The sequence below is a fragment of the Oryzias latipes genome, chromosome 15, assembly GCF_002234675.1.
Source record: "Oryzias latipes chromosome 15, ASM223467v1".
In the NCBI taxonomy this organism is placed as follows: domain Eukaryota; kingdom Metazoa; phylum Chordata; class Actinopteri; order Beloniformes; family Adrianichthyidae; genus Oryzias; species Oryzias latipes.
This window is the reverse complement of record NC_019873.2, coordinates 5398222-5413918: the sequence shown is the minus strand read 5'-3', so window position 1 is coordinate 5413918 and position 15697 is coordinate 5398222. Positions and strand designations below refer to the sequence as shown.

General features: G+C 39.8%; 1 protein-coding gene across 1 annotated transcript in view; it reads left to right on the top strand.

Annotated features, from left to right (window-relative positions):
- cdh11 (cadherin 11) overlaps positions 1 to 15697 on the top strand; it is a 111195-nt gene that overhangs the window by 52498 nt on the left and 43000 nt on the right. The window contains exons 3-4 of the mRNA XM_023962938.1: positions 14623 to 15001; positions 15518 to 15654. Of these exons, the coding sequence (XP_023818706.1) occupies positions 14857 to 15001; positions 15518 to 15654 (282 nt within the window). The 5' untranslated portion in view covers positions 14623 to 14856. The remainder of the gene's footprint in view (positions 1 to 14622; positions 15002 to 15517; positions 15655 to 15697) is intronic.

The window sequence follows — 15697 nt, the reverse complement described above, 5'->3', positions numbered from 1 at the left end:
GACAATCAAAGAGGAGGTGGTGCGTTATGAAGCATGGATGACAGTGAGGTGATATCACGTCTGCTACGACTGAAATGTCCCTCAGAGTTTAACATGACTCAATGATTTTATATTAGTCGCACCTTTAATTTTACGTCACGTTTTTTTGCAAATAGATTCTATTTGACTTTTTTACTTCTTAGATTTGTCCTCAATTAAAAAAGAAAAGAAAAGAAACGAGCAGCAAAAAAAAGAAAAAAGGTAATTAAAAAACCCACAGAAAATATCATTTTGTAAAACAAAAAACTATTTTGGTAAAGGGTGTGTCACACAGCCACTACACACATTTTGTTTTTACTGCATGGATTAAAATTGGTCATACTTGAACAAAAGTGAGAAAAGTTGTGGTCTTTACTGTCACGGTGGGGGTTGTGGGAGAACCCAGGTCCAGAGAGGAGGAGGCAGGAGGTTCCAGGTGAAAGGCTCTTTAGTAAACCAAAACCAACTAAAAACCAAAAACCACTGCTCAAGCAGGTGAGCCAACCTACAGAACTGGAGATACACAGGAGCAAGGAACATCAAAACTATGGACCAACACAGGAGGAAGGGAAGACAGGACTTAAATACATGGAGACAAGACGAGACACAGGTGAACTCAATCAGGACAGATGGGGACCAAAGGTAAAACTCAAAACCATGATACAAGACACAAACAGGAAACCTTTCAAAATAAAACAGGAAATGAACTTAAAACATGACAGAAACTGAAGAGAACCAGAACACAAAAGCAAAGAAACTAAAACATTTACATCAAATTTCCACAGTCGTATCATAAAAGAACGGCATTAAAACCACCAAAGAAGTACGAATAAACCACGCAAAGAACACGTAAATCAATGTAGAAGATTAGCCACGTATGATTATTGCGCTGTTTGTTTGTAATTGATTTTTAACGTTATATGTGTGCCGTAATCACGATATAAAGGATATACATCGGTGGTACATGGGCGAAAGGTCTGTTGGACACATGTGGAACAGTCATGGAAAGCCACTAATTTGAGTAAGCAATCTTGCAAAAATCACGCACAATTGCGTAAGGTTAATTGAATATTTGCGTATGGACTACGTAAAATACGCATAAACTGCGTAATTCTCAACCAACAGAAACAGCTCACAACCGAATACACGTAAAGACCTGTCGGCCCTCGATAGACATCTACACACATCGACAAACGGCAAATGCAAGAAGAAAAGACTATAAATATATTATTTAAAGCCACCAAACTCTCTTTTTCTCCTTGAATTTGTATTCAGAGTGGAGTCTCCTCTCCTCTCGCCGCCTCTTCCTTGCTGTTTTCTGATCTGTCGGTGCGGTTCACCCTCATCCAAACCTGACATCGAGAGTAAAATAAATATCCTGTAGGTACATCATAAAGCTCCGTAACCTGCTGAGCACTGAAAGAAGAATAAAGAGAGAGACACAGCTAATAAATCTGTTTGCAGTGAGATTATTGTTCGTCATAAACCCTGCAAAGGATTCAGGGGGGAGTGACGGAGCACAGAGAGGACGTGGATTTTAGGACAGAGAGAAATCACCAAGAAAAGGACACAATGAAAGGATCGAAAGGGTCAAAGCTGAAGAAAAAGTTAGCAATGATGTAAAGCAAAGACTAAGTGGTAAAAAATGCTTAAAAAGGGGAGTGAGGAAAGAAAGAAACAAATGTAAGCCCTCAAGGATTAAGTCTCTCGTTTCTCTTTAGGGATGAATTGAAAAAGAGGATTTCCACCCCCTATCGTTTCAGCTCTTCCCTTTGATATTTCTCTTCCTCTCCCTCTCTTTCTGTCTCATATTTTAATATCTTTAGTCTCTATTCATCATGCTGGAACAGACTGGCTGAGCTCGCTAAAGCATGAACACACATGGCTAACCATAGCTGGACACAAATCCCCTCTGCTGTGCTTTCTCCCTCTTTTTCCCCTCTGCTTGGCAATTTCAGTTGATCTCTTCATTTCTGTGCTGCCGTCATCCATTATCTGCTCCCTCATAATGTCACATGTTTGTTATGGACTTGAAAGCAGCATCAATTCTCTTTAGACTACCTCTTTGTTCTCCATCTGTGGTGGTTTGGCTGTATAACAGTCTTGCCGGGCCAATAACACAACACTGCTCTTTACTGCTGTGGCCGCTTCATCGAGCATTCCTAATAAGATAGATTAGTTTCCTGCTGATCAGTTAATGGTACGTTCAATGGGCTTCTGCAGTGTTCTGATTTACAGTTAGTGTGTAAATGCAATATTGAGGGCTTCTGTCTAAACCAAAGTAACAGTGTTTGATGCACAAAGTTCGAAATGGCTCTTTGTGACAGATTCCTGGCATGCTTATCCAACACTCGCTTGAAGCTCACATGTTTCTGAGCTGTGACTATTAAAAAACATGCTGGGAACATGACAAACACGTCAGACAACCTCCGTTGCCAAATTTGAAGCATCCAATGTTGCAGTTTCTGAAATTCAATTCAATTCAATTTTCTGTGTAGAGCCCCAAATCACAGCAACAGTTGTCTCAATGGGCTACGCACCGGTAATTGTGAGGTAAACATAACATCATAAAGAACATGAATAATTAGAATTCAATAGGAAAATACTAACTGAACTAAACTAAACAGACTAAACTGGGCATCCCTGCCCTTAGACGCTCCTTTGCGGTAAGGAAAAACTCCTAAAAAGATGGATTCCGCAAAAAAGAAGAAACTTCAGGGATGTCCACATGAAGGAGGGATCCTCCCCCAGGACGGACACGCAATGTACCAGAACTCTTAGAGAGAATTAGCTTATCTAACCCTACAGGTACATGTTTAACTATTCAAATGACCTCTAGAGGCAGCTTTCAGAAGGGTTCAATGTCTGCTTTAACCCAATTTAAGACCAACTACACACCAAACCTGACCTGTTTTTTGATTTGCAGGTTAGTGGAATCATGGGTAGAACTAACAATTCTACTTTATTGTGTTCTGTGCAATTGACCACTTTTGTAATGTTTTATATTTCTTTTGGACAGAATAAGTTTAACAATGCGGCGGTAGCTCAGAGTTCATTTTTGCTCTTCAGAATCAGAATCAGTTGACGTCAAAGATCCGTCCAATTAGCATTTGTCTGTGGTGTCCTCCTGCAACAGCTGAGAGTGTTGGGTGAAGAGAGAGAGGGGCCCAGGGCCCCCCATGTTAGACTGTTGCTTCATGACCTAAACCCATATTTGCAGCAGATGACAGATGTGTGTTTGGAGAAATACAGTAGATGCATAAAATGATGATAATTTATGTACATGGATGGATGGGTGGATGGATGGATGGATGGATGGATGGATGGATGGATGGATGGATGGATGGACAAGCAGATAGAAGAATAGATGGACAGACAAAGGAATGGATGGATAGATAGACGGACATAAACTGGTGGATGGGAGGATGAATAGATGGATGGATGGATGGTTCTCATAAATACTCAAACTTTCATTTTCAAATACAAATATTTCCATTGTTTAATATGTTTCACTCACTGCGGATGCCGTTATTCCGTGTGCGACAGCAGAACAAGATGTTGTCTGTTCTCCGAGCTGCTTGGTTCCTCTTGTTCTACTCGTGTGGATGACAGTAACCGTCAGAATGAAAGGCGATGGATGCTGACTCACTGCTGATGAAATGGATGGAAATGAACCAGGTTTATAGCTGAACTAAAACTGCTTCTCAGGAGAAACTCAGAGAAACCCTGCAGCACACAGCTCTCTGTTGATCACCACTTCTTATTTTTCCTCATCCCCACTTTTCTTTCCATTTTTTTTGCGTGCCTTTCACTGTTTCATCCTCTGCATATTTTTAGTTTTCACGTTGTGCCATAGCCGGTCCCACATCACGAGAGGGCTTCATTTGTTTTGGCCTAAAAACTTAAACCACCTTTGCAAAGTCTGAAGGTTTTTTTTTTTTTTTTTTTTTATAGAGCTCACCAACTTTAGTGCAAACATATGAATCCATCTTGATGTCTGCACCCACTCAACCCCCCCCTTAATGGATATGTGGCGACTTCTTTTCTCCGGCCTAGCGCTCTTCATTTCTCTGTGGTCATCCGTCCCCGCTCCCAAACCTTCAAGAATCCAAAGTATTCTATTTTTCTACAGCTTGAAATCAATTCCAGACGCAACCGTTTCCTGCCCCATCCACCCCCACCTCCCCCCAGCACTGCAAAAACCACACACACAACAACAAGGTCTCCGCTCTAGATTGTTTTTTTGAATTCTTCAGAGTTGAAGGCCCTTCAATGGTTTTTGTGAGGAAGTTTTCTGATGATTTACAGTCAGCGTTTTAGCCCTCATCATCATCTCTGTTCCATTTTTCTGCCTCCTCCTCCTCCTTCTCCTCTCTGTGAATCTCCTACATTCACGAAGCTGGAGTGAGTGCAGACACTGGATCTGGATCAGTTGGAGCTGCTTCTCTTGTCATCCATTTCCACATGCGTGTCAGGAACACACAGAAGTCTGTTCGAAGGCAAACGGCCGACATCGCGTGTCGGAACTTTTCCCAAACTGGAAGAAAAGAAAAGTGGGACAAAAAAAAAAAAAAATGAAAGGGACAAAAAAAACAGCAATTCTCTATTGTACCGTGTAATTGTCCGTGTTCCTTTTTCTGCTCATGAGTGCGTTCTTAAAGTCCTCTGCAGTAATTACAGCATCAGTGGAAGCTCCCGTTACACAGCTTTAATCTGCAAATGCCGGCCGGACAGGCAAAAAGAAAGGGAAGACATTCAGACCAGGGGAAACAAACGAATACATGAACAAAGGAAAGACGTGATGACAGAAGGGAGGAAAGGAGGAACAAACACAGGGAAGAAAAATGAAAGGTTGAAAAAAGTAAGCAAACGAAAGCAAGAAGGAAATCAAAGATCCGTGGAAAGAAGTTAAACAGGGAGGAAAGAGAGTGACCAAAGGAAAAAGAAAGAAGGAGCATAAAAAACAGAAAAGAGGGGAAAAACAAAAATAAACTGGGACTAAAAAAAGGAGAAAGTGCAACTCTAAGACGGTCAAAGAAAATTATAAGAAAAAGAGAAAATAAGCAAAAACTTTGAGATGAGTGAATTAAAGACTTACTCAGATAAAATTAGTGTTTTTAATGGGTTCCTTTGGCATTTTTCTGATGATGGATGATGTGTAAAGACAACATTAGAACAAAATGTCTGTAAAAGGGGAAGGGGGGGCGGGGTTGCTCCACACCAACAATCCTGCCAACAACTGAGAATTTCTAATTAACTCTTGTTTCTCCACAAAAGTTTTGTCCCTGAAAGCAACAGTTTTTATTTATTTATGGTTAAAAACAATATAATCATAACTAAAGGACCACTGGGGGCGCTTTTACTATCAATCAAGAGAGTCATCAGAGCGGGACTTTATTTGATGGGGTGATGCAGAAATAATTATAACAAGTAGACAAAATAAAATAAAAAATGGTGGGAAAGCACATCAAACAGCAAGGTTTAAAGAGGAAAATATGAAAAGAATCCAGCTTGGATTCTTTTTAACTTTAGAGATTTCTGGTGTCTACGTATTAGCACATCAGCTTTCCCAGATTATGGTTTAGTAAGCAACTTTAAACATCTTTACAAAACTGTAATCACATTCTTCAAAGAGGAAACACTGATGTGTCCTTTTGTTGAATGCGTGATGTGTAAATGAATGCAGCTGCGTGGAAGCGAGTGAACCTCGGTCACAGCGAACCAAAACAGATTTGGAGATTAAAATGCCAACAACATGCTCAGAAAGCTGCCTCTGTCTCATCATCAGGAAAAGTGCTGTGATGGAACATCATTTACCACAAACAGCGGATGATTTCCATTCAGATTACTATGATTGTCAGTAATTGACTGCAATCAAAATGATCTAAACAGAAATGTTCTTGAAATTACTGCAAATCCAGTTTATGACATCAAATTCTTTCAGCTGGATGCTGCTGCTCCGTGTGTAAATCAGGCTCTTTAAGCGCCGCCAAAACGGGAGCGAGCTCGCTGAATGAAAGAGTGCGCCGCCGTTTCCCTCCGTTATTAACCTCGTCCACGTCACAAAGAACTCGCTGCAAAAGTGGACAAGCTGGAGGTAACGCATCATTTTAGCCGCCATCATAGGGTCGGGAGGGTTTCCACTGATACAGTCACAAGGCTGAGCTGCGTTCATAAAGTCATGGGAAATATTTTTCCAGTGTATTCCTCTGATTTAAGAAAATGTTAGAGATTGTTGTCTTTATGAAACCTACAAGTCAATTTAAATCAAATTTTATTTATAAAGCACTTTTTGTATAAAAGTATAACACAAAGCGCTTTACATGAAAAAAAAAATATATATATATATATATAAACAAGCATGAAAATAAAAATTAAAATAAACAAGCCCAAAAATAAAGAATTTAAAATGGAGCATGCAACAAGCAATCGAAGCAGAAATCTTTAATCCTTTACACTAGAGCCACGATGCTTAGCCCCTCCCACAATTGGCCTGCATCATATGCATTCACATTGATTCACACAGTGGCACGGATTTGGTTATGGGAGGCTCTTCCCCTAAGAGGAAGCAGATCTGCTTCACTGTGCAAACCGATCCCGCCCGACTGTTCTCTCCATCAAAAACCCATCAAAGCTCCGTGACACTAAGCTCATTACCTTTACACTGATGGAAAGCAGGTGACAGGATTTGGTTGTGACTAATGTTCAGCCTCTGCAAATCTATTTGCGGAAGATCCCTCACTTGGTTTCCGCTTCACCACACTCCCATAACCACCGGGTTATGAGAGACAGTGATTACGGCCTGTGCAGGCACGTCATGTGACTTTGAGCTCTGAAAAAAAATATATATCACACTAGTTTCAATCCAATCAGTCTTTGATTTATTCTCCTCTCCATCCTTACTGACTGAGCCAAAAGTCTGATGAAGTGCCGGGAAACAAAAGCGGCAATGCCTCTGCATGGTGATGACCCTTCACGCTGCATATTCTGTGGATTTTCATGTTCTTAGATGAAAAAGAGATCTTTAACCAAGTTTTTTCACTCCTTTTTTACTGGTCAAAGAGATAATAATTACAATACATTTAAGCGGATTACCATAAAACCTTTAAAAAAGGAATGAGTCTGTTTGTGCACGTGAACACAAACCACACAAGCAGGTGGTAATTAGTACTTTTAATTTCCTAATGACTTCATAGAAGTGAGGAGCCCCTCCCCACAGACCTCCTGTGCAGGAGCTGAGTCTGGGTGGGAGCGTGTCAGACTTACAAGCCTCTCGTTAATACTTATTTTGGTGAATGCTGAGAAAGCGGTGCACCTCTTTCATTGTAATTGCTTAACCGCACACGTGCACACACGTGCACAGACACACTTCTATTAGATCCTCTAATTGAAAGGCAATTAAGCCTCAGGTTTCGTGGTGTGAGCTAAACGGCGGGTTTCTGTTTTCAGCGCCGCTCTGTTTTTAAGCTTTTAACAGACCACAAAGAGCCGGCCTCCGAAACAGGACCCCCAAAGTGAAGTTCAATACCCCAACGCCCTGCGCCTTTTTGTTTTCCGTGTCCTTCCCGGCTCTTCTCCGCCTCTTGCTCTGCAGTGACTAATTTCCTGCGAAACTTGGATCAGTACTTTGATCAGGACGTCGCTCTCCCAATTCCCATTTCTACCACATCTGCATTTTTAGAGGAAGAAACCGTTTTAGAGAAAAAAACGTTTACTTGACACGTCGGCGAAAAAAAATCAGCAGTCATAATACATTTATAAGGAAATGATCCCTTTCCTGTGGTTGTTCCTTCTCATGTGCACTTCAGCTTATCAATTCTCTCCTGATGAAACAGACAGTTCAGACAGGAGAAGGAGGAACAGTCCAGCTTTGCATCGACTGCGGGGATTTGCTTCAGAGTGTCCAGATGGATTTTCACAGTTTCCGAAAATCTCATTTTCAAAGCTCACATGACCCTCTCTCTTATCCAGGCATAAAAATGTGTCACACAAAGTTTATACAGCGCGCGGGGCGGTGTAGGGCTCCTGTGGTTCAATCCTTCAACCGGCGCTGTTCCTGTCAGGCTAAACACACTCACGACTGTTTATTGGTAAAACAAAATGCGGCTGAACCAAAACTAATCCAACATAGATTATGTTTAGGGGAAAGCTTGTGGTTCACGGCATATTTTTTATTTAGTTGTGTCAAAAAAAATTTTTTTCAGAAGCTCTTGTTTTCTCTATCATGGTTTTTTGTAAAAACATACATCCTCCTCCCATCTTCATCTTCACCTCTTCAACACAGAGGCTAATTCTGTGCAGGGGGTTAAAGATTGTGTGTTATGATGACTCATCGAAACACCATGATGTGCTGAGTCAAAAAGTCAGAATCCATGTTTCCTCTGTGTTGATCATAATTAACAGTTAAAAACAACTTACACAACTTATTGGTACTTTAGGTCAAATATTTTTTTAATTTGATGCCATCATTTGATTCACAAAAAGGCCATCTGGGTTCATAGACCTCCACATCACATTAATCCCTTCATGCCATGAATCCAGGACTCCACTCAAAGACCCACTCCAATGAAAATTGGGTTTTTTGATTTTCTTGTAGCATTTTTCTCATAATGGAAGACGTTTATAAAAAAATGTCAAATTTAAACTGCCTTTCTGAGTATTTCTTTATTCAAATTGTGATGGATCAGGAGCAGAGGGTTAGGCACTCTGAACATTCAAACCTTCGTAGAAGAATAAGTCCAGTATTATGGGGGAAAACCAAAGATCCACGACAGAGTTTTAGGGTCACCACAAAAAACAAGTAAACTTACGGATTAAAGTGGAAGTGAGCAGACAGTGCAGCAGCAAGTGAACGCCGCGCAGCAGCAGAGCAGACCCACCAAACATAGTTCAACAGGTGAGCTGAATGTATATTGATAACGTTCCAAATGTTTGGAAGCTCATTTGTTCGATTTATGATTCATTATTGTTTTATTCGTTGATGGGTGGCTTGCAGGATCTCTGCAGACGTTGATGAAGACATCGGTGTCCCTGCAGCTGTCTGCTTCAATCCTTTCTTCCTCCACAGACAAGATCTCTACGTCTGTGTGAAAATTCTGTCTGAGGAGGAGCACTTTCTGGCATTTTCAACGTTACAATGACTATTTTCATTCCTCTTTGTTGTTTTATGTTGTTGCTTTCTGTTCCATTTGCCGGCACAGAGCTGGGGAAAAAAGCCTTTGTCCACTCTGCTCCTTTTGCTTGGAATATGCTGCAGAAAGACTGGAAACTAACTGAACATCTTTAAATGTTTTTAAGAACAAGCTCAATGCATCAGAGACTGAAACAATGATGTGCAACTGCTTTTTATGATGTATGTGGTTTTAATGATGTTTGTTTTTATGTATTTTTTGTATTGAAATGTTCTGTCTCTTAGCCAGAACTCCCTTGGAAAAGGGTTTTTTAATCTCAATGGGACATCCTGGTTAAATAAAGGTAAAATTAAAAATATATATATATGTTGAAACAGGGCGTTCCATTTGAAGGGGGGGCGTACGTGACACTGTTTGCCCTCTCCATTGGTGCTCTGCACATGACAGGTTCATGACGTAATGAGACAAATGAAGTTCAGGTTGTGTGAATGAAAAGGAGAATAAAGGCTGAAGAGGTCCTCTACACCCAAACGTGTCTCTGAGCTCCTTATTTTACAGATGAAACTCCGATTTACCGACACTGAACCCCGGAAAGCCGGCTGCACTGATAATATGATTTTGAGTGGCTCACATCTTTCATCTTCCAGCAAGACAACTTTGGTGTTTTTTCCACATTTCGACTTTATTCTCGACATTTCAACTTGTTCTCCTGTAAGTTAGGAACAAAAAAAAAATATATATATATATATATATATATATATATATATATATATATATATATATATCCTCAATTTTTTTTTTTTCACACCTTGGCCCTTAAACTCTGTCATAGAGTTATAGCAAGGGAACACGTTAGCTTCAAAATAATGTTACTCTCATATTGGGCCGACATTTAGACCCCTCCACAACTCTTTTTCCAGAAAACAGTAAACCTAGCAAATGTTTGTGCTGTTATAGAAGCTTTTGATGATAAAACTGAAGTTCATTGAAAGCACAGCAGCGGTCACTGGCCGGCCAGATGCTGCTGATGTAAGCACAGCCCCCCCCATTAGACTACAGCCCTCAGCTGGGACGCAAGTAACAGCAACCAGTTTTCCTCTCCGTCCTCTGTAAATGCATGCAAATGACGCACATATGCAAATTAGATTATTTCCTAGAAGGACGTTTAGGACAGACAATGGTTGCTATTTTTTACTGGGGAGTTGGCAACAGTCTTTGAAGTCTAAACTGTAATTTAACACTTAAATAATGAAGTAAAGGAATGTTCACACTGAGTTATGTTGAAAGTGCCTGGAGCATTCACATACAATCTAGCAGAAATATCGATTATTACATGCACTTGTTTATAAATTTGTTCTAGAAGAGAGCTCATGCACACGTCTGTCAAGACAAAACCACTACAAGTGTTCATCTCGCTCATTGTTTCTCCTGTAATCCCGTCCTAAATGGTTCCCTCTGTTCTCGCCGGACAGCTGGACTATCGTTTGATTACACCTCCCTGACATACGCAGCATGAGGTCGGAAGAATGTAAAGCATCAGTGTGTTCAGACAGTTGGGGATGTATATCATATTCATCCATGAATGAATCGCTTTCATTCCAAACCAAAACCCCCAAGGAGAGGGGGAGTCCAAGAAGAAAAGTCTGTTTTCCTGACTTCTGAAGCATTTCCTGAAGTTATTTTAAAGGCTGCTTTTGGCTCACTGGAAAGAAAAGCAATCAATGTCTGGTGGAAAGAGATGTTAACAGAGGGAATCCAAAGAGTAACAAAAAAGGAATGTTGAAGGAAATGTTGAGCCTTTTTCTATTGGAAATGAACCAGAATTCATCAAGATGTTTAAGACAAAAGCTTAAATTATATTTAAGGTTTTAGAATCAAAGACCACTGAGTGCCTTTACTCGTGAAATTTCCGAAAACTAGGAAATATTTTGTATTATTTGTTTTAGATGCAACTTTTGAACTACTGCTGGACAAATGAAACAGCAACTCCTAATCTGCACAGATAAAAGTCTTTCATTGGAACATTTTTATACCTATTTATGTAAACATTTATAATATAGCAAAGAAGAACATGTTTGATATAAATAATTCATAAGTTACATAAACATACATTTATTCATGAATCCATTAATATCGTCAAGGAAAAAGTTTCCTTATAAAACAAATTCAATCTGATTCCCCAAGGAGTTGAGGTTTTTTTTCCCAGGATCCACTCCGGTTCAAGATAGACATGCATCCCTCACCCATAAATACAAACGTACTGCAGGACTTGTAAATTCAGAAGCTCTCAGGTGATCAAACACACATGTGGACTCGCTGTGACTCGAGGACATGTCAGCCAACAGGGCATGTCATGCAGATATTTTCTTTTTTAGCACCGCTGCTCTGACCTCTCAGTGACACGCTATAAAAACGCACACACAGTCTGTGTGCTCAGCTACCTCCTTAAGTTAACCAATGAATCACATTGTCGACTCAAAGACTTGGCTCATGGATTCACGGCATCACTTGAAACCCAGGGGAACGCGCGCACACACACACACACACACACACACGCACACACACACAGAGACACACTGCACTCCTTTCTAATGTGACTCTTGAGTCATGCATTCAGACGGAGGAAGTAGTCTGGCCAAAAGGCATGCTTACCCCGGGGAGTCATTATCGCTGTCTGTTTTTTTCTTGCAGTTTCTGCCTCGGCCTCGCTCTGTGTCCCACTGAACCGTCAGGGAAACCAGAAAACACACTGTTGCCCGCTGAATACTGGGCTATTTGAAAAGAGGAGTTTGTGTTCTAATTCTTACAACACATGGAGCATTTTTGCTTCTTTCATAAAAATCTTCAACTCTTCAACAATTTGATGATACATGTTTCTGCAAAAATGTCTTATATTCCCATTTCACTCAGATATTCCTTGTAAATTCTCCTTTAGTTGGATGAGCAGGCCATCAATAAGGAGAATTAACATAGATGCAGTGAGGTTGGATTTAGAAATGGATTTGTCAAAAACAATTGCTTCTTGATTTATCAATAAAAGAAATCCCAATTTAACGAATGAAAGTTCCGCCTTTGAACAGGTAAAGTTGCATTTTATATCATCCAAATTAGTTTGGGATGAAAAAATAAATTTCTAAAAGACATAAATCAATCTGACTTGTGAATCCAAAGATGGCTAAAATGATTAAAAAACATTTGGTTAAAATCCTTTCAGTGTGCATTGGGAGTACAATGACTACGTCTCAACAAATGTGGGAAATTGAATTTGAAATCTGACTAATTACAAAAAAGAACATTTTTTGAGCTAATAAAACTTAAAAAAGACATTAAAGCTGCTAAATCTGAAATTAAGATAAGCCTTGTTTTGAACACCTTGTTCCTGTGTTATTGTCAATTTAGAAATAAACAGTCAAGTCAAATCTTAGATTATTATCCCTCCATGTTTAGTGCATAGAGCATAAACATAGGTAATAATCCGAGCAAAACGTTTAAAGTCTATGTTTAGCTAAAAACTTTCAAATTACCTACACTTCATACATTAATCTGAACATGATGCAGTCTTACTAAAAAGACAACTTTCTTTTGGAATTAACATTAAATTCAATTAGAATCAACTCTGTCATGTCAATGGTTGTCTGTGCAAAAAGCTTTCTTATCCATCCATTTTCTTCAACTCTTCTGGGGTCCTGGGGTTGCTGGAGCCTATCTCAGCTACTGTTGGGCAAAGGTTGGGTACACCCTGGATGGTTCACCTGTCTGCTTCAGGGCCACTCACACACACCTAAAGGCAATTTAAAATCTACAATTAAATCTGGAGAAAACTCTGGGATTGGGTAGAACATGCTAACTCCACACAGAAAGGACCCAGCGGGGATTTGAACCGGAGCCTTAGGTGTAAGACAAGAGCGCCAACAACTTTACCACCGCTTTGATCGGGTTCACCTTTTTTCTTAATAAATCAAACATATGTTCAATATAAATTAGACTTTCTAATATGATCATGTTATAGAAAATGCTTAAAAACACATTTTGTTTGTGGAGCGTGGAGTTCTGTCTGTCTATGCAAACTTTAAAACTTAAAGTTATGATGCAAAAAGAAAAAGCTGCAATAAAAGTTGATATTTTTCCCTAAGACAATGAAAATTAAAAGCTTTGAGGCATCAATCACAGGGTTTGAATGGTAGTTACAGCTACCATTACAGGGCGCCATGAAAACAACTGTAAACACGTCCTGGTTGGATCGTTGTGCGTTCAAGAGGAGTCCATGACTCCTAGGGGACTTTTTAAACCTGATACACTGAAGATTACACACAACAAAAAATCCTAAAACAAATCTTTAATTGACTCAATCTAACTTGTCCTGTTGTAAAACAGCAAGGTGGAAAGTCTCATTTCCCTTTTCATAACAATTTAGGATAAAAGACAAAGAAAGTAGATGTCGAATTTTAATGATTTCAGTCAAAACCAGAAACATTCAGTTGCCTAAAAGTCTTAGTTTGGAACTGATTTCACAGTTAGGTCAATGTTCTTTGTTTCAATGGGATGTAAGACATGCCATAAAGTAATAGGTGGTATTTCTAGGCTCTGTTCACAACACTTTACCCCCTGAACACATCTGGAAGCTTGTGTTTCATGGGTTCTGGCAGGTTGTGTTTGGACTGTTTCACTTTTTTCTGACTGCTTCTGAGTTCCTGTAAATCCCCCTCCCCTGATTATCTGAAACTACAAACTAAAACTAAAGCAGGGATCCTAATTTAAATGTGTACTTTTGTTTGATGACGCTCGGCTGCAGCTATATGACATTTAGTTTAAATAATGTGGAATCATATAAATATGCATCAAAATTCCAACTAAAACTAAAAGCTTTTTTTCTTTTTAATACACATTTTTTTTCTGTCTATCTCTGGATGTGCGTACTTGGTGGCACGTCATATATCACATAGTAAAATTTGTAACTTCCCAAGCATTAAAAAGAGCTGAATATTAGTAAGTGTCTGTTGAAACATGAATATTTCATTAAAGCATTTACACATTTAAGAAAATGAATAATTTTCATCCGTGGGTCTTGAAATTATTTGAGCACATTATGATGTTTGCAGCTCATCAGATGTGGGGAGGAAACTGCTTTCCCTGGTTCCGTCACCTCTTGTTCTTCTTATGCTTTCTTAATAAATGCATTTAATTTAGCAACAAATCCAAATTCAGATGAGCTGCCACATAAACTGTCTCCTCCATTATGGATGTCATTTAAAGTAATTAACTCAACTGACAACATTGTCTGTGTAATTTGCATTTTGTCCAAATTAATAGAGTGTAAAAGTATAAAAAGAAGAATCTTCGGGTTAATTTATCACCTCTAATTAGTCTGTTTAGCATGCATGGCCTATTATTCAGTTATGGCAGCTTTATAATATATGTTATATTTTCATTTTGCCATTGACTAAGTTGGATTTTTTTTTCTGCTCTGTTTCAGGCTCTGACTGAAAGGCAGTTTTACAGTTTAGAAAAGAAAAATCATTGAGGAAAACACCGTGATTTGATGGTGATGAGTATCTGGAGACATCGGGTCCATCTCAGCAAATGAAGTAGGCGGCTCATCGTCCATCCTTGTTGGCGAGAAGAAAAAAAAGGATCAGTGGAAGGAGAGCTGAGAGGAACCTGCGAGTTCAGGGTGGAGTGACGAACGTTGCCGCTCAGGTTGGAAAGGATGGCAGCGCTGGTGAGAAAGCAGCAGGGCTGTGGGCTCCTGAGGGTCCTTCTGCTGCTGTTGGGTGTCTCTGTGGTCTGTACCGCCGCGTTAGGAACCGGGAGTCACCGAATGGATCACCGGAACCACAAACACAGACATCTAGGTATTGTCCCAAATCTTTTCTTTACCTGTGGATTTGATGCAAAAAAATAACAGCCTGAATATGTCATTTATTTGAAATATTAAAGTCCTGTGCTGCAGTCTGGACAGACTTTTCAGGGATGGGTTCTGCGTTTTGCTCCTGATAACCACTGAGCAGCTGCACTGCAGCAAACCGAGGTTAAGTGCTGTTCTAAGAGACACCCAAAGCACAACTTACTGAAGTGTTTGTTGTTCCCACAGCCCACCCACATTATCTCATCTGGGATTTGAACTGGTGACCCATAATTCAAAAGCAGTCCTGTTTATACTGTTACTGTTTTCCACCCACTTTGAAGCTCAATAAAAAGAAAACTTCTGCTGCTCAAATCTATTCCCTTCAAACTCAATCTGGATTCCATTTCTAAATTGGGATCTCAGACCACATTGGGGAGTCCTTGAATTTACATAAAATACAGCACATGAGCTTCACCTAGAACTGTCACACTACATGTTTTTTTTTTTTTCTCTGTGTTTTCAGGTCACTCATTGCACAAACACAGGCAAAGAACAGGAAAGGAAGGACAGGTCCTTCATAGGTCCAAACGAGGATGGGTCTGGAATCAGTTCTTTGTAATTGAGGAGTACACCGGACCTGATCCAGTTCTGGTGGGCAGGGTGAGTTTAAGGCATATAATGCATGCCTAAAAAAACATGGTTA